General features: G+C 46.4%; 3 protein-coding genes across 6 annotated transcripts in view; 2 read left to right on the top strand and 1 right to left on the bottom strand.

The window, feature by feature from the left end:
* Positions 1-8,234, top strand: part of arhgap36 (Rho GTPase activating protein 36) — a 34,370-nt gene extending 26,136 nt beyond the window's left edge. For both annotated transcript variants that reach the window (XM_029127311.3, XM_029127321.3), the window contains exons 4-12: positions 1,987-2,294; positions 4,630-4,846; positions 4,965-5,020; positions 5,312-5,462; positions 5,700-5,848; positions 5,963-6,133; positions 6,253-6,341; positions 6,449-6,663; positions 6,922-8,234. In XM_029127311.3, the coding sequence (XP_028983144.1) occupies positions 1,987-2,294; positions 4,630-4,846; positions 4,965-5,020; positions 5,312-5,462; positions 5,700-5,848; positions 5,963-6,133; positions 6,253-6,341; positions 6,449-6,663; positions 6,922-7,238 (1,673 nt within the window). In that variant the 3' untranslated portion in view covers positions 7,239-8,234. The remainder of the gene's footprint in view (positions 1-1,986; positions 2,295-4,629; positions 4,847-4,964; positions 5,021-5,311; positions 5,463-5,699; positions 5,849-5,962; positions 6,134-6,252; positions 6,342-6,448; positions 6,664-6,921) is intronic.
* Positions 8,235-9,083: 849 nt separating this feature from the next.
* On the bottom strand, positions 9,084-19,788 carry usp12b (ubiquitin specific peptidase 12b). Its single transcript, XM_029127367.3, has 10 exons — positions 19,595-19,788; positions 16,462-16,542; positions 16,098-16,181; positions 15,566-15,695; positions 14,817-15,085; positions 14,645-14,721; positions 14,473-14,556; positions 13,570-13,767; positions 13,383-13,461; positions 9,084-12,042 (listed from the first exon to the last, which is right to left on the bottom strand). Exons 1-10 carry the CDS (start codon positions 19,640-19,642, stop codon positions 11,941-11,943), a joined length of 1,152 nt encoding a protein of 383 aa, XP_028983200.1. The 5' UTR covers positions 19,643-19,788; the 3' UTR covers positions 9,084-11,940.
* Positions 18,517-25,336, top strand: rasl11a (RAS-like, family 11, member A). Of its 3 annotated transcripts, none has more exons than XM_029127380.3 (9): positions 18,517-19,212; positions 20,770-21,005; positions 22,533-22,589; positions 22,728-22,810; positions 23,697-23,737; positions 23,814-23,943; positions 24,079-24,154; positions 24,368-24,444; positions 24,753-25,336. In XM_029127380.3, exons 2-9 carry the CDS (start codon positions 20,849-20,851, stop codon positions 24,897-24,899), a joined length of 768 nt encoding a protein of 255 aa, XP_028983213.1. In that variant the 5' UTR covers positions 18,517-19,212; positions 20,770-20,848; the 3' UTR covers positions 24,900-25,336. The 3 variants fall into 3 exon arrangements, with proteins under 3 accessions (XP_028983213.1, XP_028983222.1, XP_040923651.1); XM_029127389.3 differs by lacking the exon at positions 18,517-19,212 and adding an exon at positions 19,796-19,944; XM_041067717.2 differs by lacking the exon at positions 18,517-19,212 and adding an exon at positions 20,002-20,069.
* The last annotated feature ends 1,684 nt before the right edge of the window (positions 25,337-27,020 follow it).

The following is a 27,020-nucleotide window of genomic DNA, read 5'->3' as shown; positions in this document are numbered from 1 at the left end:
CATGAGTTCAGCTCATGCCTTTAAACGGCAACAAACAATGTAAGAGGCTTAAGGGTTCTGCTGAGTTTGAGTTTAATGAAAGCACAGAGCAGCTCAGCAGCTTGTTTTGTTAAATTGCACCATATTTTAGGGAAATGTGAGCTGGTCTGTCTGGTTGGAGACCAACAGAGGAGACCGCATCGGCCCACTTGTTTTTTATTGCAGTTTATAGCGGTTATTGTGTTCTACTTGTCTCTTTTTATAAATTTTCGGTTTTAGTTTCCTCCCAGGCATCTGCAGCATCTCCTAAAGACCCGGTTTGCTGCTCGGGTCGAGTTCTTAGTCTTCAGTTCAGCTTCATTAGGTGAAGTGAGTGAGTCTGTCCAGACTGGATCCAGTTGCAGGATGACTGGGATGTTTAGTGATGTCTTTCAGATAGCTGTGATTTAGTTATTTTGACAAGTATAGACAGCTGAGGAGGACAAACACTGTTAATCAACACCTGATTGTAGCAAATGGTGGTGGTGTAATCTCACCTGAACTAATGATCTGTTATTTTACATCTAAGCATCTGCATGTTTTGAAGCTGCACAGCTTGTGTTTGAGCTGCTGTCATTTGTTTGTTGTTGTTCTTAATTCCCCTCTAAGCGGATTTTTACTGTTGTGCCACAACACGACTTCAGCCGCCGCGATCACGTGACGTGGCCGAGCTGTCATTTCTGACCGAGGTGCTGGGCGCCTACGATGGCCCTGCTCATGCTGCGTTTAGGTGTCGTCTGAACCGCGCCGCTGCTGCAGTAAGCCTGTATCAGTCTGAGTGCCATGTCTGGTTTGTGGCTGTGGCTGCACTAACAGGATTACTCATTTATCGCCCTCTTGCCTGCTCAGTCCATCCATCCTGTCTATTCTTACACTCCTCATCTACGTGATCTTTGACCTCTAATCTCTGTGTGAAGAGTGAATCACAGAATTTTCCAGGTAACCACCAAATATACATACTGTATGTGCTTCACTGATTAAAGCTCTTTGTCACATTGTTAAAGGAAGCGTGTGGTCCAAAGGTAGAGGCTGTCATCAAACTGTCAGCCTTTTCTTCTAGTCTGTGTTTACATCCCAACTCAGCCCTGTGTTAGTGGCTGACTCCTAATTATATTAACAGCAAACCTGCCACAACACACAAGTCTCCTCTGTATAATGAAACCACACCGGACCACAGCTTTACCGCTGTTGAGGATATTGCTCTGTGCAGAATCTGAGCTCTGCAGAGCTTGTGGTCTAGATGGTGAGAAGATGGAAGCCTGTAAAGACAGCTACTGCCTTTAATGCACCTTAAATTAGTGAGTTAGCAGACATCATCAAACTGGTAGGAAATACAATCTGCCCAGGACTACTGTACAACTCAACCAAGAACAAATGAAAGCATTCACTTTATTTTTGTTAATATTTTGTCTGTTGGTTCCTTGCCAACAACTGAAATCTCGCACCGAAGTTGAAAGTGGAATCATTTTCCTGTTGAGAGTTCAGATGCTGTCAGCAGGCAGGAATGTCTTCTGTAAGTGCAGAACTGACTCATGACATCATTGTGTTCAGACATATTCAATTTACCTGTAAAAGCTTTTGTAAACTTTGCTGTGCTGCTTGAAGCGAGTTCACTGCATATGTGGCAAAGCTGCAAACATTTATGCAGTAGTTACAATTAAAACTGTGTCAAATAAATAAGACTGACCTGTTTTTCCATCAGCTACAGGTCTTTGCCAGCTTAAGCACAGAGCCTGGGTTAAGAACTACACAATAGACACCTTGGCCTCAGTGGGTAAAACACTCATGAGGATGAAATACTGTTTCTTTCTTCATCCTTTGGAGGGTTTTTATGTCCTGGCAAGTGTTTGCCTCTCTGGTCTGTCAAGTGAACACTGGCTTTTTTACATTTTATTTTACAGTCAAGCCATAACGGATCGGGAGATCTATTAAAATACCTTCACACTTCCTGTTCCTCTACTTTGTCAGAATCGGCCCCCAAGGCGTTTGGCATCCCTCTGTCTCAGGTCATTGCTAATGACCGGGCCTACAAGCGGCGGCAGGACGCCCTGAAGGAGAGCAGGCGTGACTGTCTGGACCTGGAGGCCAGCGTCCTGCGCTTCCGGGCGGAGAAGCGGCAGTTCTTCAACGGGAACAAGCCGCTGGTCAGCGCCGCGTCCATCACAGGTCCTGGGTCGCCTGCTGCCAACTCTGTAGCACCGGCGCCTGTTTCTGAGTCTCAGAACAAACCGCTGTCGCCCACATTTCTAGACAACATCGGCCGAGGACAGAGAAGGGTGAGTGATCTTTGTGGTTTACTAGAGGTAATTTATTTTAACCAAAATTAAGATTTAAATGTCCTTTACCTGCTAGGTTCAGTTTCACCTAGCTTGAGAATAGTGTGTCTGTCATAATGTCCCCTGGGAAGCTTAATCTCCATCTGCATCTGCTGCTGTAAACATTTCCACCATCTCCTCCATTTGTTTCCACGGTTGTATGCTTGTTCTGCGTCTTCCTGTGTGTGACTGTTCTCTGCTCCAGGCCATCGCACCCTGTCATTCCCTCCTCACTGATCTGGAAACAGTTGCTGGGTTAAGCCTGTAAGGAGGATTGTTGAAGGAGCGTTATTGCAGTAATTCAACATGAACAGCTCATAAGAATCAGTCACTGAACACGCAGCCGAGCCCGACTTTGATTCCAATCACTAAAATCCTTTTACTGCCCTAGCAACAGAAAGACAATGAAAAATGTGATATATTCATCTGTTTCATGGTTTCCCTGTGAGAGATTGTTCACCTCTTGGGCTACAGCGACTTATATAACAGTCCGCCTAATGTTTTGGAGCATTAGATACATTTAAAAGTGTTAAAGTTAAAAATATAATACTTTTCTACGATAAACAACATCTACCTTTGAAACCCCAAACGATAAGGTGATATTTAAGGGAGACTGTATTGTGTAGGACACATGGCAAAACAAGGCTTCAGCAAAAGCAGCAAAGCGGGCAGTGTATTGTTTGTAGCATTACACAGTCCAGCTGAAGGTATTTAACAGAGCTGTTGGGTTGGTTTGTTTGGTGGTCAGAGCATTTACCTCATATTATGTCAATGTGGAGAATTCAAGTTCAGGATAAACTGTAGTCGGATGTTTATACATGTTAGATAAAAAATGTTGGCATTTGCTTTTGCTTGTTTTCTCCTGTTGGCTTTCTTTTTGATGGGACTCTGCAGACCAGCCTGTTCCTATTCAGTGATGGCGGATATTGATCTTAAGGCTATAATGTCACAGTGAGACAAATGCAAATACTGAACAAGTCCATGATTCGGCCACTTACAGTACATCTGTGTGCACTACAGCAGCTAGCTACTGTTTACATATCTGAGACCATCACACGCATGCTTGACTGCAGAGCTTCAGCTGATGGAGGCGGCCACAGCAGTTTGGTGACGTTGTCACCGCGTCGTGCCTCATGCAGTGACAGATAACGTACACAGAGGGAGTAAAGGTCGTAACTAACGGTTTACAGGATGAGTAGTGGGCGAGGAGGGACGGAGGACACATATTACGTATATGCTTATCATTTCCACTGAAGCCATGCGAAAACCTCCCCCACTACGCTTAAGTTTAGTGGCGGGTCTTCAGTTTCTCAGAATTTGGTCCCCACAGCGGACTGTGTCATGTGTCTTCATGCTGGAAGTGATGACTTTGTCATGAAGTATGTTTACTCTATTACTCTTACAGTATATTTCTTTCACTTTCCTGTTAATGTACCAGTTGTTGCTACTGGAACTTCCTCGGATATTTGACGTTCCTTCACAAGTCACAGACGAGATGATTCATATTTCTGTGGAGTCTGTTTTCACCTCCTTAAATGTTTATCGGGTGGCAGAGTCAGGATGAGTGATTACATACGGACGCCCCTGCCTGTCTGGCCTCTCTTCCTTCCAGCCATCTCAGCTTGTACTTTCCATTTTCTGGTCGTTCCAGGTTGTTTTCCTGCTCTACTCTGCATTTTTAAACTTTCTTGTTATTTTTTTTTTTTTTTTTTTTATGTCCAGTGAATCGTCTTCGTCCCTCATCCTCACAGCTTTAATGAATCTGTTCTTCATCACTTTCATGAATAGGACTTCACTTGCAGATGACACAAAGTTCTTTCCGTGATCTTTGTTCCGTTTTGCTTCGTTCAGGTCCTGTGGGAACGGCCCTAAAACCAACTTAAAACAGAATTCCAAACTCTGGTTTTGAAGTCGACTCTGGTGGCTTGATGATTACGACCCATATGTTTAACGTTAATGAGAAACACGTCTGGCCTCAGCCTTTCTGAGAAAAACAAACTGTGGGGCTTGACAACATTTCTAAGAATGGTTTGGGCAGATTTAAATCAGTTGGCATTTAACGGAAAAAAATTCCAGTTATGAACGACCATTTCACATTTTATTTAGCACATTGTGTATTTTTGTGTACGTTACAGTGAAATAGAGTTTTTAATAACTCACTCTTGCTGTAGTGAAAGTTCTGATTGTCCTGGGATAGTTGAAGAAGAAACTGTAGGAAATGTGACTCACCTGGAGCTTTATTCAGGTTTGTCACTAATTATAAGAAAATAAACATGAGTCGTCTCTGCCCCTATAGGGTGGTTTGTCAGTTGACTCCATATCTGACCTCGTAGAGAGTCAGTCTCGTCTTTTGGAGGCGCTGCAGCTCTCCCACCCAGCCGAGCTGGAGATGATGAAGTCACCGGGCGGCAGCTCGGCGGAGGGAAGGACTCAGACCAAGCTCAGCCTGAACCCCATCTACAGACAAGTGCCCCGGGTCCTGGAGAGGTGCTGCAGTCACATCGAGAACCACGGTGAGACGTCTGCGCGTGAAAGCAGCCGTTTAAAAAAATGCGCTTAAAGTCCATACAGTATGAATCACAAATGAGTGATGCTGCCGAGATCACACACAGCACTGGTTTCTGTCCCCAGGTTTACAGACTGTGGGCATTTTCCGAGTCGGGAGCTCTAAGAAAAGAGTGAGACAGGTGAGGACACGTGCGTTTATTAATACAGCGAACACACAGACATTCTGCTAGTCTATTTCTACAACTGGGGGAGTCCAGTGTCCCCTGACTCACTGTCTTGTGTTTCCTGTCGGTCTCTGCTGAACACTGGAATATAAATATAATCAAGGTGGTGATGTGTGAAATCCTGTTTGAGAGAACTTGTTCACTGGGGACGCGTGGCCCCCGTTTGACCTCCGCGTGTGTTAGCGGGCGCGGGTCTTCGCCTTCCTCTCATGTGTTTGATTTTTTGCGCGTGCGTGTGCTCCTCAGCTCCGGGAGGACTTTGACATGGGGGTGGACGTCCAGCTGGACGAGGAGCACAGCGTCCACGACGTGGCGGCGCTCCTCAAAGAGTTCCTGAGGGACATGCCCGATCCTCTGCTGCCCCGAGAGCTCTACCCAGCCTTCCTGCACGCCAACCGTAGGATCACACATGACGTGCCTTTAATGACTGGATAAATGTCTGTTTAAGCCAAAACTAGCAAAAGAGCTGCATGTCGTTCTCATTTAACATTAATGCTGCATGATTTAGTGGGTAAATATGTTAAGTGGAGTCTTACAAAATGAAACTGACCTTTGACCTCCCATGTTTGTAACAACCATGTCATGGGTGATGTCATATGGGTCAAACTTGACCTCTCCTCTCGTCCCCCTGCAGTGCTGAGAGGAGCAGACCAGCTCCACTATCTCCAGCACCTCCTCTACCTGCTCCCCCCCTGTAACTGTGACACTCTGCTGCGACTCCTCACCCTGTTACACACCGTGCAGAGCTTCGCACAGGACAGCATAGGAACCAATGACGAGGAGGTAAGCCACATATGTAGTTTCAGGGGAGGATTTGCCTTGTGATGTCAAAGAACCAATCAAATGGTGGATTTGAACGAACCCCGGTCCACTCTCGTCTCCCTTCTCTCCGTGCAGATTCCAGGTAACAAGATGACTGCGGCTAACCTGGCGGTGATCTTTGGGCCCAACCTGCTGCAGAGGGAGCCGGGCGGCGACGTGAGCCCGCACGCGATGGGCATAGAGGACAGCACGGCCATCATCAGCGTGACCCTCGTGCTCATACAGAACTACAGGAGGCTTTTCACGGTGCGAGCGTGTAACCTTTAGGTTTATATTTACTCAAGCATCCCACCTCCTCTGAAGCCGACTTCGATCTTCATCTTCAGCTCTGGACATTTATTAGCTGAGTCTGTGTGTGCCCCCAGGTATCCGCAGAACTGCAGCAGGAGGTTCTGATGAGTCTCATCCAGACTGATCCGGACATCATTGATTATCTGCTGCGTAGAAAACTCAGGTAACTGTAAAAAGTACCTCCATTTTCTTCCAAAGAATCAGACTCAACTAATTCCTCACGTACGTGTATGTATGTGTGTGTGTGTGTGTGTTCTCACTCTTGTGCAGCGGCAGCCACCTGAGAGTGGAGAGCAGCAGTGATCCGGGGGGCCGTCGGGATACGGGCGCGTCTCTGGACTCTGTGGGGGCTTCCAGCGGGAGCCTATCCCCACTAGAACCCCCCTCACCTTTGTTCCCGCCTGATGGAAGCAGCCTGACCAGTGAAGTGTTCCTCAATGTACTGAAACTGAACCAGAACAGGAAGCGACAGGAGACACGATACGGTAATCATGCAGGAGTTTTGGCAGTGAGTCTTCACCAAATGCTTATTTCCAAGCCAAAGGTAACAGATGCATAAACTGGATAAAAATGGGGCTACAGCGCCACCTAGTGGTAGCTTTAGCATCATAAACAAGTTTTTTATTTACATCAACCTATGATGGTCTGACTTTGTTTTAGTTCTAAATAAACTAATACAACACAGGTTGTTTACAGATAAATTATTGTAAATTTTAACAGTTTCCTGTGTCCACTCACTCCAGGTGACGGTTCTTCAGGCAAATCCATCCGCCACATGCGTCAGTTCCACTCCCACCACAACCTGCTCAGCCTGGCGCAGCCCTCCATGTCGTCCGCCTCCAGGCAGGACTCCGACACCCAGGAGCGCAGGAGCATGCTGGGCGCCACGCTGAGCTTCGCGCTGGGCGGCGGCAGTGGCAGCTGCTCCAGTCTGACTGGTTCCACTGACAGCAGCATCTGGGTGAGACAAACGCCACAGGAGGAGAGCAAACAGTCCCCCGCTGCGAACTTCTGGGACTTCTTCACCGGCAAAGTGTCCGGTTCAGAGACGATGGTATGATAAAGGCAGAGAGGGAAACGGATGGGATGTCAGAGGTGAAATTGGTCCTGTTACATTTACATAGAAATAGAAATGCTTCCAGAGATTAAGGTTGGCAGTAGGATCATAATCACAAGATGGTTTTAAACACTGAATCCTACGCTTTATTTTTGAACCACCAACTTTCTATTTTGTAGGTGGAAGTTAAAAATCTGCTTTATTGCACCTCTGGAATGTAACATGAAATGTGTCAAAAGCTACCAAATAATGGAGGGAAGTGGGACGTGGACATATGAACTAAAAACAACTCAACAGATCAGTGTATGCAGTAATATGTGTATGAAGTGTTCATTACACACACAGCCGTCATGTTTCCTACATAGAACCACTAGACAAACCATAGCTGCATGTGCTCAGTTAACCCTGCATCTATAACTACACTGTACCAGACTCCGTCTGTTGTTTCTATGTAATGCTCACTGTAAATATACTCTGTGCAAAATAACATCCATCAATATATGTCAGAAAGTTTTATTCTATGCGTTCAGTAATTCTAAGCATCAAGCATCACAGTGTAATAAGATCGGCGGCTGCTGAGCTTTTGTCCTGGTCAACAGCGGAGGCGCCCTGTGGAGCTCTGCTCCGAAAGAATAGTACCTTTTAACCACACGAGGGCGACATTTACTACATCAGTTCACTTTGTTACCGCGTACGTACATGATATGATTAGAAACTGTACATAGATCATTTTGTTGCCTCTTCAAAGTAGAACATGATGTTTGCTGTTGTACAGATTTTCCCACCATTGTATTTGTTTACTACTCACAGTATGTACAGACTTTGTCCTTTGCCTCTGCAGGTTAATGTGTCTCCTTTTCTTTTGGATACATTGTAAAGGAAATAAGCTGTTTCATGTTTTGTCTGTGACAGTTTTTCTATAATATGAAGATCCCGAGGCGTCTGAAGACCTCACCTGGAGAATGTAGCCTGCAGAGAATTAAACGTCAAGCTGCCTCCGTGTGTTGCCGCTTATTGTGCAGTAAAAGGGTAGTCGATACAAAAAAAGGTCAAACAAGCAAAAAAAAAAAATTAAAAACAAACAAACTCCCAGGAAAGACGATGAGCTTACAGCAGCTCCACGCGCTGCACACTTTGTTTGGACTTTCCTTGGCCGACGCTGCAGCACAGAATACTCAGCTTTAAGCAGCAGTATGTGAGTTTACATTTTAAAACTAAGCAGCGTTGCAGAAACATGGAGTCATCATCAGGTCATAACCGGAGGTGGTCCAAATTATTCTCTTACATCTGCTGCCTCTCGCTTTCCTGGCTCCGGTCATAGTCTGACATGAAGCCACTGTAGTTCCATCTTTTTCAGGTGACTGAGGTCCCGCCTCAGCCTCAGCTTCATATTCACATGGACTCTGAGCTGCTTTGGCAAAAGCACGGGAGATGACCCATCGCAATAGCAGGCAAGTCACTGAAATGTGCATTCTCTGATTGAACTGAAACGAGTCCTAAACACACACAGACGTGTCATGTGATACACACTGAAAATACTTGGTCAGACTATTAGCACCTGCCATGTTATAATATAATATAATATAACAATGAAAGGAGATGATGTAATGCTGGTTGAACGCCTTGAGTTTTTGCAGCCTCGCTGACTCACTTCATCTGCAGTGAGACAGCATCTGCCTGGTCATTTATTACTAAATAAATTCATTAAGAACTAAATGAGGCTTAGTTGACAGTTTCCCTGTTGTCATCAGTCGCACTCTTGCATTTGCTGCTTATTTTGTGCCCAGATTATTTTCTTAGTATTTGTTCTGTGCTTTTGAGCAAGCCAAAGAGAAGAGACAGAAACAATTGATTTCATGTACTTTAAAGTGGATTTTTCCTTTAACACAGTGATACACGTGACAGTTTTCAGTTAATTACCTTCTGCACAGCAGTTTTTTGTTCAGAGAACCTGTTTCCTGTGTGGTACAGTGTGACCAGCCAGATTACACGTGAGCAGATTCACTCGGGGCTGTTTGGTTGATGCTGCCTGGGAAACCAAACAGGACTTGTTCCAATTGAAGCACCAGGCATTTTGGTTTACTATCAACTTACATTTCTGATACGGGTCTGCTGATTATTTCAAACAAGCAATCATTTATATTCCAATAATAACATAATCTGCATTTATGTACATATCAGCCTCTCTTCCAACATTAAAGCAAAATAAATCCTCAATTCTTTAGAGCTGCCTACACAACAATGGTAGACTAGTAGATTTAGTAAAATATCAAAAAAGAGTGAAACATCTAGGAAAAAAGTTAACAGACATTCATAATAGTATTTAAATAAAAGAAGAGCCTTGTTTCAACAGTGCTGTCCAAAGCTTTCTCAAGCCAAACATGTCAACCATTCAACCAACACATTACAATGTCTGGGAAAATGATTTCCATCAAACTGCATTACATAAAAACAAGTGGAGGCCAGGTCGGAACATAATCTGTGGACTTCATCTGCCAAGTCAGGCCCGCTTGTGCTTCTTGGTGCTTATTTATATGTAAAATGTAAAACTAAAGATCTTCATATGTTGCGCACCGTCATCCTTTAACTGCTTCGTTGAATTTGTAAGGAAGAGGAAAGGTGTGGTGACTCTAACGCACTGGTCCAGTTTCTGAACTCGGCTGTTCGCTTGTGCTGCTTGGTAAAACCTGACAGCGCTCTGGTTTCGTTAAGACTTCCTGCTAATCAAGCTGATAAATTACTGAAAAATGACGATGTGTTTTAATTGTGTCAAAAAGGAGGGAAAGCCACTTCTGTGTGTGTTTTACTGGTCGAGCAGGGTTTCTATTTGTTTTACTGTAGGTTTTAACATTCAGATAATACCTGACCCAATGCCCAGGCCACTCAAGTACTGTCAGATATAAACACCCTACAGCTACTAAGAGCAACACGCCATTCTTTTTCCATCTGCAGACGGAGGCCTGGGAGTGAGCTGCTGTCCAGCCAACGGTGTAAAACGCACTCGAGATGACCATCGGGTTCTATCTGGGCATTTAATGAGGACTTAGCGATCAGCAGGGTTCACCTACTGTAAAGGCTGTCTTCAACTCACTGAAAGCACCAGCGGTGCTTTAACCAAATCCATTTACTCTCTGAACACTCAAGTAGGTTTTTTGTTTTAGCACTGAATAATGAGTTGCCAGAATCAACACGCCAATACAGTAATGACAGTTTTTTTTAGTTAAGCACTTACTGTCAGTCATAGCTTTGAAAAGCAGCAGCTACTGTTACTGAACAGTATGACTTAGCATTAAAGCATAAGTTGTTGCCACGCCGAATCATTTCCTATTGTACTACTTCAGGTTTTTAGAGCCATTTTCATCTGCAGAGAAGGACTTACGGCATTAAATACACCATGTTGCAGAGTTACAGACCAGCAGGCAGCATCACTGAGGGCTACGAGGAATACGTACAAACATGTGACATGAAGGTCTGAACACCTGCAGGAGCAACACTAGCTGGAGTGAAAATCCGCCTGCGTCTGGTGGATTGAACCAGCTGTTGCAGGTGTCTGTACAGATGTGTTGGTTTCCTGTTCATAAATAAAGCTTAAAACTAACCAACTACATAACATTCAGGCTTCATGTAGTGTGACAGATCAGATGTCAGAACAGACTAAAAGGAAAAAAAACTTTGTTTTTTGTGTCCCTTGTAAAAAATGGTACAAATGTGCATATTCTGACATTTTGAAGTCAAGCCTTATAAAAACAACACAAACCTTTGGAAAAGCAAAAAGAAAAATGTGCTTGCTGTTAAAAGCCATGTAATGCCTGCCTAATAAAAGTTAGTCTGAGGATTCAGCTCCTCCAAATCACCCATAAATAGCCCAACACACCAGTAACTGCTCAGCTAACCGGCTGATGAACAGCTCGTCCTTTTCTGGCCTTGAAGATCGAGTTGTTCCAAAATGTTCCAGCTCTGCTGCAGGATGCTGATCACTGCATTTAACAGTAACACATGTCTAATTAATAAACACTGACTGGTTCTTAATCAGCTGGACAGAACGCTGTCTACTGGTCAGACGGATCTATCTGGCTTTCATTTTACTAGAACTGTATGTTCTCAGCACCACTGCCTGGTACAAACACTGCAAAACCATCAAACGCATCACGGCCTTGTTCAAGCTATTCGCCTGCTAAAAGGTAGTGTCAGTGGCTTTGTTTACATATTAGCAGACATTTCTCTGGCTCCAGAGGAAAAAGTGTTTTTTTTCTATTATGAATGTAAGTTGCCTGTGTGTTAGCGTAAAGCTAAGGAGGGCTTTACATGGAAACATGGACACCGTGGCGGCCGCCGATGCATCTTCCTTAACAGCTGATTGGTCTCTGCATCGTGTCCACACGTCTCTTGCCTCCAGGACAGGCCGCCGTGCACACACCGATGTCAGCCTCTTGGATTGGTGTTACTCAGTGCTCTCACTGGATGCCACAGTGCAAAGTGAGTGTTACTGAGTCAGCCATCTTGTTATTTAAGGTGCTTTTTTTTTTTTTGCAATGTGGACTCAGAGGGTTGAAAAGCTTGTAATCCAGGAGGCTGCATCTTAAAAGACCCAGGAGGTGCTCCAGTGCGAAGCCCCGTCAACTGGGAATGAAGCCTGGACGCTTGGCAGCCATGACCCTCCTCTTCTGCTGAGTGACAGCCTGTTGGGGATCCACCGCGGGCCGCTTCAGTCTCTGGACTGGTAAAACAGGATGTATCCTGACTCAGAGTTCTTGGAAATGTCCGATGTCAGGCCGTAGAACTCCTCGATCGCCTGTGCGTCGATTTTCTGTAAGCGAAGACAGAGGTTGGACGAGACTTACAGTAAACATGGTTCTCAGGTTGGTCTGGAGTAACATGACCACAGCAGTACAGTAAATCTACCCTCCCGTGGCTTCTGACCAGTATGTTAAGGTGTGGCAGCTCCCAGTGCCGCCGGTGTTCATGTTAAGCTAGAGTCATTAGATACTGGTCACCAGTTAAATTCCAGAGTGAGGTGAATTAAAATTGATGACATCATTTATGCATACATCATTTATGAGCTGATAGCATTACCTTAAATTTGTTTAGCCCCATAGTAAAATGGTTTGTTACCACTTAGGAGATTGTGTTGAACTGAGTGTGGTGCAGAAAACCAACTAACAAAAGTGCTTCCCAGAACTAAGAGCAGAGGCAGAATGAACGAGGCAGTAAATCTCTGAAAGCCGTCGCTGCAACTTTGCAAAGTCAGCAGAACCATACAGAACCATGCCAGTTCCTGCTGGTGGGACCAGATGTTCCCATCATAGTGGAAAATCTTTTATACACTGGCCCTGGATGGTTGCTCCGACCTCACCCACTGTCAGGGAGGCTCGAAGTAACACAACCCAGGTCAGCTGTGAGATGCCCACAATCTAAACAAGCCGAGGAAGCTGCTTCTGTTCTCCTATTACTGACTTTGATTGCTGCATGCTGCTTATGACCCACTGAAGGCCTGCTTTGCCGTAGCTAGGTGTGGTCGGCTGCCGGCTGCTGAGGACCTACATCATGTGTTTGGCTTCAGATTCCATTTGCTTGTAACAGGCTGCAGGATTTGGCCACATTAATAAATTCCTCATCACCACCGCCACTGTGCCGATGTGTGTCAACACAGACTGTGTTTTCTCGTGTCTCCACTTTAAAGAGGAAGGCAGATGATGTTCCAGCAGAAGCTGCAGAGAATCAGCAGAGCCTTCGTGATCTCAACAGACCCCAGTTAAAAATAACCAGAAAAAGGAGGGGATGACAGCGAGAGCAGGAACGGCCGCACTGTGGAGCAGACGTGTACAGTAGCACCTGTCACATTTCAGTGGAAAAATCTAAAGGTGCACGGGTGGTAGAGAAGGAAGAAGAAACACAAAAGGAGACCAAGAAGCAGCTGACGACCTCGTCCACTAGTCGTCAAGTGAGTCCTGCTCCATAATCACTCAGGTTCCACTTTGTCCTGTTTACGTTTCATTTCATTCGTACATTCACAATGTTCTGACCAAACACCTTATCTTATGTGTCATTTTGAATGTGTGTTAAAAATACCTTACTTTAACATTAAAAAAATCTCCAGATGAATTTATCCAAGTGTATTTTTTTTAGTCGCATGCTCTTATATCTCACCTCAACAATGTCGTCGTCAAAGAGCAGCCAGAAGCCATGACTCTTCACTATGGTGATGTAGTGTCCACGGTTGGGACCACTGCAGCGCAGAGAGACCAGAGGTTAAAAAACTAGTCTGGAAGTACTGGCGGCCGGTGTTTGAGGGACTCGCATGCATGTTAACATCTGCGCTGCCCCGCGGACCCACCTGCCACAGTGCACGACCACGGCCACCAGGTCGTACATGCGGTCGGGGTTGGTGGCGTCGCCGGATGTGTTGAAGAGGCGGAGCTCCAGGGGGAAGACCACGCGGTAGGACAGCTTGGTGTAGCGGTGCAGCTGGTCCATGTATTTGAATCGCTTCAGGTGGAGGGCGAGGATCATCGGCAGCTTCTTCACCCTCATCCTGACGGGGAGACGCGCAGTGAGACGGCGTGTTGTCGGCGCGGAGCGGTCCAGCGGTTCTCACGCCGCCGTGCCGCGGTTAATAAGCGCCGCCGTGGCCCAGATCAGCGTCTCACAGTGACAGGAAAGCCTTGACTGGTTGCTATGGCAGCGTGTGATGTGGTCAATGTAACAAGCTGTGACCCTCTGTTCTGTTGAGCGGTTGTGCTGCACATGTAGCTGTGTGCTTATGGGCACAGGCAACCTGCGCGGCTGCACGGAGGCAGCAGTAGTTGAGACCGCACTAAGAATGAAGTTAGACTGAGTAAACAGAAACCAGAATGCGTTTCACGCCTGATGACGTTGATGCAGATCGGCCAAATGTCAGACGCTTTTCCACTGCGCTCTGCTCAGGCGCTGAGCCGCCTATAGCTGCGGTGTAGCTTTACTGTGACACTGGAAACTCTGACCCTCACCCTCATTCGCGGCTAATGTTGCAGCTGTCATCTTTGTTGAACGCCTGACAGCTCCGGGCCCTTTGTGAGGCTGGTGTCTGGTCACAGCTGCATCATGTGCAAACATCGTGTTCATTTGTGACGCCACACTTTGACTTGGTAGTGTACGTTTTGAACAGACCAGGGGTTGGAATTAATGACCCCCAAAAGAGAGGAAGGTGTCAGATACTAAACATGCGCAGCAGGAAATCACAAGCCGCTCGTCTCCTCACCTTTTCTGGGCTTCCTGTTTACTGCGACACTGCTCACAGTAGTACTTGTATTCACTGCATAAAGTCTCTGTGTTGCTGAAGCCCCTAAAACAGGAAACGCACACGGACAATGAACACAGTTCATTGTGAACACAGTTCATTGTCATTGACAGAAAAAAAGCTAACGATGTACCTGAGACAGTGTGTGATGGAGGTGTTCTGCTCCACATCCACCGACAGATCCAGGAAGTCCTCGTCTTTACTGCTCACCTGCAACATGAATGGATGGAAATGATTTTTAAAGCAGGACTATGACTGGAAACAAACGGTGACATGTTAAATGTCAGACTATGTTTGATACTTACGGCTTCACAGTTGAGGCAACGCGTCTCGTTGGTCAGTGTTCCCTGGAAGATCTCGTGGACCCACGTCTGCTGCGTCTCCTTTCCCCCCTCCCCTTCCCCTCCTCCTCCTCCTCCCCCCTCGCTTCCCCCCCCTCCTCCCCCGTTCTGCACCAGCTTCCCGTTCTGCTGTCGCTCCTGGCTCTTCTCCTCCTGGAGAAGGTCTGCGATGGTGTTGAGGAGGTAGTTGAGGAATTCATGGGCATCCTGTTGCATGTAGTTGTCAAACAGCTCTACAGAGGTAGAAACAACATAGTGTGGTGAATTATACAGCAAAGGAACAAACGATGTACAGAGAAGTGAAAAGAGGAATTTGGTGGAAATAAAATAGAAACAGATGAGGAAGAAAGAAAGACAGAACAGAAAATAGTGCAGAGGATGTCGGCATGTTAGTGAGGACAAATAGAGCCAATTAAGACTGTATCATCTTTTTATTGATTTTCTTGGCTGACATTTCTATTCCCTCAGCTGTGAGACTGATGAGTCCTCCCTCCCTCTCCCCCTCCCTCACCAGTCAGTCCTTCCAGCTGCACGAGTTCACTTTGAAACCGAGCCGATTCAAAAGAAACAAACCAAAGAGCTGATGAAAGAAACACCTGGCTTGAGCGGATGCTTCCCAAAGGAGAATGCAGGAAGTGGTGTGTTTAAGATACTGACAGATGCAACAGCTGCACATGGCAGCGCTGAGAAATCAAAACGCTTCATGCCGTTACCGTTCTCCTTCCTCAGCCGCGAGATGAACTTCTTTGGAGGAATGACTCCGACTTTCTTCTTCTGCGTGGCGATGCTGTTGAACAGGTCAGCCAGACAGGTGAGGAGGGACTCCTTACGACGCGGCTGCACCTGGGGGGGGGGGTATAAAAGGTTCTGATCAGTTTCTTCAGCAATGATGGATTTATTTTCTTCCGCTTCCTACAGAGAAAATATGGCTACAGGCAGTACGTGCACAAAGGTGCAATCTGAACTAGAGATTAGATGTGAATGACTTTGTGATTCATGATTTTCAGGGTTTTGGAGCTAGCTCAGCAGCACTGCGGATACAAACATGACGCAATGCTGGTGTAACAGGCTCATTCTGCACCAGTAGCCGCTGCAGCATCTTCTATTGTCAAAACAGATGTCTAGAAACATTCATTAAATATTGGCCAATGGTTGGATCTAAATGCTGTTCGAGTGCCTTCTTTAATCAGTAGGCTGTGAAGCTACTGTAGATCATACAGCTACAGCGTCTCACTCAGCACGTACCTTGTACGCCAACACCTTCTCCCTGAACGGTCGGCAGAAATACAGAGCCTGCAGCACAGAGTTACAGTAGCAGGTGTTGCCAAACTAGAGAGAGACACACAGGGACAGAGAAGCACAAAGGACTGAGTGGAGAGCGTGTTGTGAACACCATGTTTCCCTGCAACCTGCACCAGCTGAGGGGCACCGGTATCACAGGAAAAAGGGCTGGAGCCAAGTGTGAGTATTCACAGGCTGGACCGAGGCCAGAGGAGGACTGGGCAGGTGTTAAGTGGGTGCATCCTCTTTGCTGCAAGTGAGGAAACACTTAGAGACGCTGAGGCTTTGCCGAAGCCCAATGATGAGAAGCAGCAGAAAGTTGACTTACGTTCACCAGTCCAAAGTAGTGTTCATTAACAGGAAACTGTTCTGGTCCAATCTCCTTTTCCAAGGTAGAGGCATTGGCGCCCTGAATGAAAAGAGAAACGCAGGTTTAATATCGGCCTCCTCCTCTGTTTGAAACACTTTAAATACAGTTAACGCTCCTTCAAATATTTAACCTTTGATACTGTCATTTCAGTAAAGCTGTTGTTGGAGAACCCTGCTTTGTCCTCGTTTCCTCCCCATTGTTCTCTTTTTCCTGCTGTAGTTTCTCTCTGCTGGATGCTTAACCATCCGTTTGCTGCAGCTGCGTTTCTTTCTCTGTTCTAGTTTTCTTCTCGTTAGATTTCCTTTAAAAGCACCTTTGTAATGAAAACATGGGATTTCATCAGAGTAACTAATGATGAACACTCAGCCAGGTCCATTCTTTATTAATAATGAAGCTACATGCTGTGACTGTGTCTGGGCTCATTCAGAGAGGAATATTATGTAAAGCCTCTTATTGATCTCATAAAACAAGATCTGTCATAAAAAAAGATACAGTATTTGGCCTGAGTTGTATTAATGCAGCAGAGATGAAAGGGACGATGATGATGATGATGCAGCGTTCCCATTAGGAACAACAGGCTGCATGTGTGGAGTCACACTGCTGTTACTCATCGTCACACTGCAGAGCGTGAGGTCAGTTAGAGGCGAGCAGGCGAAGGCCTGGCAGAGGCTGTTTATCCAACAAGCACAGGGGTGCCCTCGAAAAACAGACTTTCTAATGTCACGGGAGTAAACAGGGCGGCTGGGAAATATGTCTGCAAAAATGGAAAAAGGCTTAATGACCGCACGAGGCAAACAAACACACGCCGTTTCCTGAAGTGATGGAAATGAAAGCGAACTTAACGGTGTGTGGTGTGAAGCGCGGCGTAAACACACAGACCCACACCAGCGTCAGTGAACGAGATACAACAACAAGGGTTCCGCCACTGCTTAGTCCTCGGCTGCTTAACAATCATCAAGTCCAAAGGATATCATCATAATCTTTTGTTTTCTTAACTGTTGTCTTAAGCTTTCCCTGAATGCAGTTAAGCAGCTGACACTGAGAAAAAAAAATGTGTTTCCTCAATAATTTTTTTTAACTTAATAACTTCAGTGTTTTATCACTGTTAACTTTATTCTGTCATGTAAAAGAGGAACCAAGCAAGAAATCTGCAGAGGAACGGAGCTAGCAACCACAATGCAGGGACAATATTTTAAGTCTGCAGCACTGACGTTAAGGTTACAATATGCAACTAAAGCTGGAGACTCCTGATCAATGATGGTTTGAGCTGGTTGGTGTACAGTGCTGCTTTCTGACTCTGTCACAGGAGCAGTAACTGACATTTTGATTTTTTTTACTCATACTAGTGCAGGTAGATTGTTCCTTTACACATCTTACTTATACTGATGTTTTTTTCAAAAGCTTTCCAATATTAAATATTCCTCTGACTGGCATGCAACCCTTTGTGATTTTGGAATACAATTAACCAATTTAAAATAGGTTGAGACATTAACAATCGAGAATGTTGTGTTAATTACACATTACCCGAACAATCAAAAACTCCTGAGGCATCAGCAGCCCTCATCAGAAGTAATGGGACACACCTGCACATTTAAATATTGCAACAGTGTGATTCACTGTAGCTGATGAACAACACACATCTTTACCATTTCATTTCTACAATTCTTATTATAACAGATGTGTGCAGTATCTGGTTCTGAAACATCCCCAACATGCTGATATTGTACGAATACTCGGGAGTCTTTTCAGTTCTGCCCAGCTTCTGCTAATGACATGCCATGAGGACAAACACACACAAACAAACACACAAACACCTTCCGGGCAGCAACTGGTAGTGTGCCAAAGAACCAGCAAATGAACAAATGAACCAGCCACAGCTAATAGTTAGCCTCGTTGGCGCGTGTCAAACACAGCAGTGAAAGGATGTCGCGTGTGGCAGCGGACACGCTGCACGCACAGACACACACACACACACACCATCAGCAGCTCCACAAAATAAAGAGGCAGCATCAGGCATCTCTGTGACGTCTGCTCAGCCGTCTGTCGGCCCTGAAAGGTGCGGGCTCGCTTTGCACGCGGAGCTTAATCCCTTCTCGCCCTCGTGTCTGTGATTTAGCCGCGGCGTCAGACGAAGACGGGGCTGTCGCGTCGCACGTGTTAAACCGAAGCAGCCCAGCGGTGCCTGGTGTTTCAGCCCGGACATCTCTCTAGCCATCTGCCAAACAGGTCGCTCCTCGTCGCCTGGGACAGTATGAGCCGAGGAGCTCTCGCCGAGCTGAAGTGCCTCTGAGCAAAGCACTCGAGTGCACTGAATTATGTACAAGGCTACAAAAAGGGCGAGATTAGTCTCCAGTTGAAGTCCGAGGCGTAACGCTAGAGTACACGGGGCCCTCCTTGCGAATACACGGCTATAAGGGAGGTTTCAAGTGAATGAGAACGGACGGCTTTAGGAACTGGATCGTGATGAGCAGCCAAGGGTTCTATCCGGCGGAACGTTCGGGGAGTCTCCCGTGACAGGAAACGCTGCGTCCCCGCATCAGGTGGACGCGCTGAGGCATCACGTCAGAGTTTACATCCACCCCATCTACAGATGTGTAGCGCTTCACTCCGTTTGGGAGTGAATTCATCAGTGTGCTGACACGCAGCCGAACAAAGACCGGACCGCTTCAAACACAACGAGAATGGGCTTTCACCTGGAAGAAGCAGCGAGTAAACAACTCTGTTCACGCTTGTGTGTGTGTGTGTGTGTGTGGCTAGCAGGCTAAGCTAGCTAGTTAGTCCGCTGGTCAACCCTGCCCTTTCGGTGTAAACAAACAAACAAGCCAGCAAACCGACCCCGGCTAATAAAATGTCGCGCGACCACGGGCGGCGCGTGTTCTCGCGCTGTTGTTTGACAAAGCCGCGACACCGGTGCGGCCACAGAGCCGCCTTGCAACTTTCACAACCTGTGTGTTATTCTCGTGTTGTCCCGGGAGGTGGGCGAACATGCTAGCAGCGAAGCTAGCCTAGCGTCCGGGCTGCGCAGCCCAGGCACCGGACCGACCCAGCGGAGCACAAGCCGCGGCGCTACAGCCCGGACTCCGCTTCTTACCATCGTACAAATCGAGGCGATCTTTCGGACTGTCATCAGTATTTCCATCCGTAAGCCGCCATGTTGGACCGAACCCCGATGTGGAAATTAGGAGAGCCGATGCGGCTGCAGAGCTCCAGCAGAGCCTCCTGCTCCTGTCTACGAGCGCTGACAAGTCACACGGACTTGCGCGGACCACTTCCTTGTGGATTTTCAAAATAAGTCAAACTCTTAAGAAATGGTGCAGCGCGTTTCTCATGTGAGATTGAGGTGGTTGGTGTGCGATTCCTCATCCCTGTGCCTTTGCCTAAAACGCAGGAGACCCAAAGAACAGCTGCTTCTTCGAGTTGGATTATTTTATTTTATCTTGGGTACGTTTTTGACAACGCCACTTCCGGTATTGTCTGCTGTGTTTCTGTCTGACTTTAAACCACTTCCTGTAGTCCAGCCTGAGCTTGAAACAGCTGTGAAGGAGAGTCACGGACGCGCAACTCGGGTCAGGTTCGCTCGATTCTCTTGACAAGGCTGAAATCAGCGGGCGGGTGCTCTGAGTTGCAGACTGTGGGATTGCGTCTGTTCTCATTGTCACCACCAACATCTTTTCTTTCGGTTTATAAGTCGAGGATTTATCATTAGATTGTTTTATTTCTTTTAATGCAAACGAATAATCGCTTCGTTGCGTTTAAGTACTATTAAAGAGAAAGACAGCTTGAAATCAATTGCAGAATTTGTTTGCGTTAAGATTCAGATGTCCATGTGTAGGTTTCTATATAAACAGCGAAGGGGTTGATACTTTTTGGTTCAGGATACAGGACTTTGGGAGGTTAACGGTGTTGGAGTCCAGGCTGGGAAGAGCAGCCCGACTGGTCCCCTGGGATCATTAGTGGGGATGGTCCGGGGCTTCATCCCTCCTCCCTCTGGCTCGCTGCGTGCGCTCTGTGCGCGGTCAGCAGCCTTCGGAATCGGGACACTTTGTCATTACTTGTGCGCAGTGTGTGAAAGAGAACCTCTCGTGTCTAAATGAACCACTGACGAGTAAAAAAAACTTGTCTTTAAATAGGCTCTTTGCTGGAAATGGGACACATGGAAAATATTTGGGTTTTGAATCCCAGAGGAATTTCTCAATGAATTTTAAGCAGCTTTATAGCGAAGAGTAAACTAGAGGATACTTCAACGGACCGTCTCTGTCTCCGCAGGAGCATCATGGGAATCCTGGGGTGAACCTCGTTCCTTCCCACACAAGTCCGGGCGGTTCTGGGGGTAGAGGGGAGCTAAATGCGGCTAACTGGCGACCCTGCTCCGGGAACCATGAACAGCAGCGGATCTGGCAACTTCTTGCTGGTTCCCATACCAGAGTATCCCCTGCTGGACTGTGTGCCCAACAAGACGGTGAAGATCGTGGTTCTGGGGGCGAGCAACGTCGGGAAAACCGGTACGGGTTTATTTTTACGACTGTTCTGCAAATTAATGTAAATGCTTGAAGATTGTCTTAACACGGATGTGTTCCGCAGTGATATACTAGATAATGGTGCCGATGTAGATCAGCACCATAATAAACACAGTTTAAACTCGCTAGTGTTATACTAGAGTTGAGATTAATTCATTTTACTGCCGTAGAAATAAAGCTTCAAGTGACACAGCTGATATGTTGGTTATTAATCGGGCATCGCGGCAGCAGAGGGCGCATTTTGACACTCTTATTGACAAAGTAATTAAAAATGCCATAAAAATACTCCAGCACAAACTTGATACCCACTTTTATTTCTAGGTGTTTGTTTGACATCGGATCTCCTAAGTGTTATGACTAATGTTGTTTGTTTTCTGCCAGTTTTGCATGAAGCTTCTTAAACTGACTGTTGTACATTTGGACTTTGTATTTGAATGTGAATGGCATTTAGTTCAAAGCTGTGGTGGCAGTTTTATTAAGTAAATTATCACAAATCTAAGTCTCAAGTGCACAAGTATTATAATAGCATAGAAGCATTAAAGAAACCTTTGATGTATGATTACAGAGTCTTATTTTGAAAATTGGGCACCTCCAGAAATAATGAAAACGTGTTAGAAATAACTGATAGGAACCTGCAAGGAAAAAGATGCACCGTCAGTCTAAAATATGCACTGTCTTTGATTTGATGCATTGAGATGAGGATTTTCAAAATAAATGAACGTGCACTTAAACATAGACAACAAAGCAAAAACGAAGCTGCCATTGTTTTGGAGGGTAGACTAAACATACCAGTGAGTGTTTAGCTCACTACAAGTAGCTAATTTATCAGACGTGTGGTAAGTGAGGCTTTTATAAGTCCTAATAAAGCTCAGGCAGTCGTTAAACAGCACAGTCCAACTCAGCTCTACTCATTTTGTTACCAGTAAACTTGTGTCTTAGTCCAATAGACTCATTCTATCACAGAGGCTGACACAACCTCATATTGTATCAGGCAGCAGGTCCAAATAAAGCTCTTATCAAGGTGCATTATGGGAAACGCAGAACTCTGGGATTTGGAGCCATATAGAAAAACTAAACATTTGCTGCTTGAGTGTAGACAGGATCTCTCCATCTTTATAAAACTGCATCACCCAACTACAGGAGTGGCCCTTTATTGTCTAATATCTTTACACTACCAAAATGTACAAGACTTGGATAAACAATGTTCTGAATCCAAAATCCAGAGAGACAAGATGATGCATGAAATGACTGCATCACATTCCCAGCGCTGGTAAATCATTCGCTCAGTTCAGACTTTGGGCCTGTTTGTTTACGTCACCCCTGTGATGTGGAAATGTTCAGAACCAAGTTTGGCAAAGATGAATGAATGTCCAGTACCAATCCCTGTGGTATAATATAGGACAGTTTCTTACACTATGATTCAGCTGCATGAAAAGCACCAGCTCCACCTTTTATCTAGGATTAGTGAGGTTTAAGAGAAAAGGGATGAAGTCTCATTTTTTATCTTTTCAGCTCTGATTGTCAGGTTTCTGACCAAGCGCTTCATCGGGGACTACGAAGCCAACACGGGTGAGTTTCTGTCCGAGTAGGCAGCAAAAATGAGCACATTCAGTGACTGATTCCTGTCTGCAAACATTGTTTGTGGAGAGAAATTCCACTATCGACCCGCTCATTCATCCGTCCTGCTGCCTCTTTCGTGCTCCACAGGAGCGCTCTACTCCAGAAAGGTCACGCTGGATGGGGAGGAAGTGTCTCTTCAGATCCAGGATACTCCCTGCGTCGCTCTCCAGGTACCTCACTGACACAGAGACGCGGCAGCCAGAGGTTCCGTCCCCTTGTTTATAATCTGAAACGGCTGAAATGCGTCTTTAGCAGTAAATGAGACGTTTTACTAATTACTCGCTGAGTAACTCTCTCGCTCAGTGATTTGGGGCCTAGGCACCACCTCTCCACAATAAAATACGTTTCAGGACAAATGCACTCACAAATTGAGTGAAGGAATAATAAACGCTGGGTTAAAGAGTTCACTAAGGAGAAGAACCCGCCCCACGTCAGTGCTGCTTCGTATTTCAGAGTTGAAACAAAGGCAGCCACAAATCACCGTTTCATCGCAGAGCAGCGTTCCAGGAATGTATTTGAAGTGAGAGGAAGTGACCTTAGGACCATCTCCCTGCGCGCGATGTGTATAATGAGAGCAGCGCGCCCCACGGCCTGGTGCCCTGGCTGTTTACAGAACCAGGCCTCCGAGCTGCTCATTTCCTTGACTGGGGGAGATAAGTGAGGGTGAGGAAGTTCCTCCTGGCAGGATGGAGGATGATGGTGACCAGCTGCCAGAGGTTGGACTGGAATAATGTCTGCGCGCAGGAAAGGCTGGACTTTTTTAATTGGATTGACTGGAAGGAAAAGCCCAGTCAGCGACTCTGCTCTTGTGCCTGGTGTTCATGCTTTCACGGTGTGTGGATGAGGCCAGTTCCACGAATTCCCCCGAGCGCGAGTTGAAATCGCTGGTTTCCCGGCGCAGCCGGGTGGTCTGCGGCCTGGCGCAGCCGGCGTTTGTCCACCGGCAGCCGCTTGTCCTGGCGGGGCGCCCTTTAAACGTGCACCACCTGCGCCGCGAGCGCGCCGCGACGGCGAACGTCGCCTCCTCCGCTGAGTGTGTGTGCCCTGTGTCTGCAGGACGACGCCGAGGGCCTGTACTGCCAGGAGCAGATCAACAGGTGCGACCGGGCTTCAACATGAGCCGGGCTCCGACGCCGGCGCCGGCCGTCGTAACCGTGTGCTCTCGTCCCGCAGGTCCATCTACTGGGCCGACGGCTACGTGCTGGTGTTCTCCATCACGGACAGCAGCAGCTACCGCACCGTCCAGCCGCTGTACCAGCACGTCAGGCGCATTCACCCGTCTGGAAACATCCCTATTATACTGGTCAGTCACATTAGAGCTCCGCTATGGATTCCATTTGTGTGACTGTGTCTTTGCCGTCTGTCGGGACGAGACGGTAACAGCCGCCCACTGACCCCAACACCTGACCTCAGGCCTGTCGTCTGTCATCTGCCGCAGGTTGGAAACAAGAGCGACCTGCTCCGAGCCCGACAGGTGCCGGCAGACGAGGGCGAGACGTTAGCATCTTCGCTAGGTCTGACACCTTCACCCGCGTCTGTTATCACTGTCATAGCCCGCCAAGTCAAGGCTTCTCACCAGTTTGCACGCTCTTGTGGCGCGTGTGGATGATGTAAATGAAGGGAAGGTTACCCAGCACGTCCCCCTCCTGCTCCTGTCTTGCGAATGGAGAATGCTGAGCGTTATCTCGGAGATAAGGACCTGACCTAAAGTCTGCCTCTCCCCACAGGAGGCGTTTACTTTGAGGCCTCGGCCAGAGAGAACCACGAGGGGGTCCACACCGCCTTCCTCCACCTCTGCCAGGAGGTGGGACTGTTAGTTAGAGCCCAAATATTCACCTCTTTATTTCTTTCATCTCAGCATATTAATATAATTCATATAGGGCACAATTTAGTAGAAATAAGAAATATTTGAAGTCAAGTTTAGATAAAGCTGAAAGGAGCTTCTATGTAGCTTCATTACTGACAAATGTCATAATACATGTGATCAGAAACACATCAAGTGATTTCAGGGACATTATTATAATAATATATTCATATCTGTTGACACCACCTTCAGGCGTAATTCACCTACTCAGCTTCATTCCGTTGAGTTCTGTGTTTGCTGACCTCCAGGTGAGCCGAGCTTTGGGGGGAGGGAACGGGGAGAAGAGGCGAGCAGGCCTCCACCTGGCCCGGCCCAAATCTCCAAACATGCAGGAGCTGAAGAGGAGGTTCCGACAAGTCCTTTCCTCCAAAGTCAAGTCAGCCACCACTATCTGAGGGACAGGACCAGCAGCCAGACAAAGCCTGCAAGGAGCTTCGCTCCGAGGAGGATCCGGTTCGACTCTGACAGACGATGAAAGATGTCAGGAGGAAGTGAAGCCAACAGCAGCAACAGACTCATCGGCGCTTTTCTGCAGCGATGGGAACTTTTTAATGAGCACAGACAGTTACCATGATGACGAGAAGCACAAAGAGGCACATAGTGGCCGGTCAGCGCAGCCTCGCTCTGGACTCACATGCAGAGGATGGTGCTCGACGCAGAAACCGCTAATTAAACAGTCTGTGTTGCGCCAAAACCTTAATGCGAACCAAAAAAATCAAATGTTTTCATTCACCCTCTGGCTTTCACAGTTTGTTGGACTCTGGTTTCAGGGTTTTTAATCACTGTGAGACTTTTTTATTTTGCTGATACCAAATAAACAGAATATACTTTGTGTGGTCTCTGATTTAATGAGAACAAAAGCCTGATCTGAAACAGGAAGTGATCCCGGAGAACGAGCCTCCAAGGTCACATTCGACCGCCAGATGGGAGAAAACAAAGTCAGGACACCTCCCAACTTTTTGGGAGTTAACGGCTGCCATCCGTCAAATGAAGAGACGTTCAAATTCAAATTGTATATAAGAATGTTTTATTTCGAAGAATGGTGTTTAAAAAATACTAAACTACAACATTCACATAACGTTGGTTTTGACTCGACTACAAACTGCATAATAACAGCAACAATAGTAAACAACAGTTAACCTTGACAGTTAGAGTTAGAGTTATTCCTGAAATGCTGGGCCTTGGTGGTGTATTTGTGTTCTCTGCTGTTCTCATGACCTCTCCTCTTGTTGACACACACACTCACTAAGACAAATTCCTCAGCATCTGGAATTTCTTTCTTGATGACTAAGCTGCCACTGACTCTCTCTTTTTTTCCTCTTACACACACACACACACACACACACATTTAAAAATTGTCTGCTGACCCTAACGCTAACCTTTTAACCTTTGACCTTTAAAAGCAGCAGGGCTCCATCAGAGTCTGGAAAAGTCTGAGATGGAGCCAGTGTTTGTGTGTGCGTGTTTCTAAATGAAGTAGGTTCACACAGACTGACTTTCTAATAATATTACTCTACTTTCAGAGCAGCTTCCTCTTAGTCCCTAACTTCATGTTGCTTTAGAGAAGTATTGCCCTTGACTTCATTCCTGTGTGTCACAAGTTCAAGAGTTCCTAGGAACTCTTGTACTTTCACTAGCTTCCTTCTCTAAAGCAACTCACATCACTTGTTTCTCTTGGACTCTCTTGGCTGCGGCCTCTCCTACCAGATCAGGATAAAATAAATGACTCAGCGTCTAAATTAGGCCTTGTAATCATCACATTAGCTCCTTATCTGTCAAATAAAGGCACATTTAAGGCCTGTTAGGGCAAAATGCTCTGGTTTAACAGTGACAGGCTGGTGACTCTTCTCTACAGTGATGTCAACACCAAACTGTTCTAATCGAGACTGAAGCTCTGTACGTGGGCACACGTTGGACAATACGGTAGCATATTTAATATTGGCGTAGAATGAATGAGTCAACATTACATCAAATCCATTATTTATTCACTGAAGAACTTTATTAGAAGATCGTAACAAAAGACAGAAAACAGTTCTTACCATAAAATATAGTGATTCTCTGTAAAACTAAATCTGAGATGCTGCTCAGTTGATCATGTTCTTTAATTTATATGAACATCTGCAGGGTTATTTGGTGCCTAGTACCAAACATCTGAAATCACACCTGCATCCACACATGTTCAGTGCAGCATGTATTAAACCAGGAGCATGTGGGAGTCGCTCGCCGTCAGAGCCGCTGGACCGTCCAGGCATCGCCTTTGTGTCCTGGTGTCTTTTCCTCTTTAGCGCGTGACTTTTTGTTTGTCGCATTGCTTGTTTAAACGCGCTCACTGTATTTACTGTGAGTATTTTCTGCCAGCAGCGGCTCATGACTCCATCTGGGAGGAATGCAGACGGAGAGAACAAGCGCTATGGTCGCGATCGGCAGCCTCTCGTGTCCATGAAATACTCTTTGTAGCCGTGTCCCGTGCAGGGAAACCTCCCTCCCATGCTGCCTGTGTTTAGTCTGGACCCTGG

This window comes from Betta splendens, chromosome 2 (assembly GCF_900634795.4).
Source record: "Betta splendens chromosome 2, fBetSpl5.4, whole genome shotgun sequence".
Taxonomy (NCBI): domain Eukaryota; kingdom Metazoa; phylum Chordata; class Actinopteri; order Anabantiformes; family Osphronemidae; genus Betta; species Betta splendens.
The sequence above is the reverse complement of the archived record's forward strand: the minus strand, read 5'-3'. Positions and strand labels throughout refer to the sequence as shown.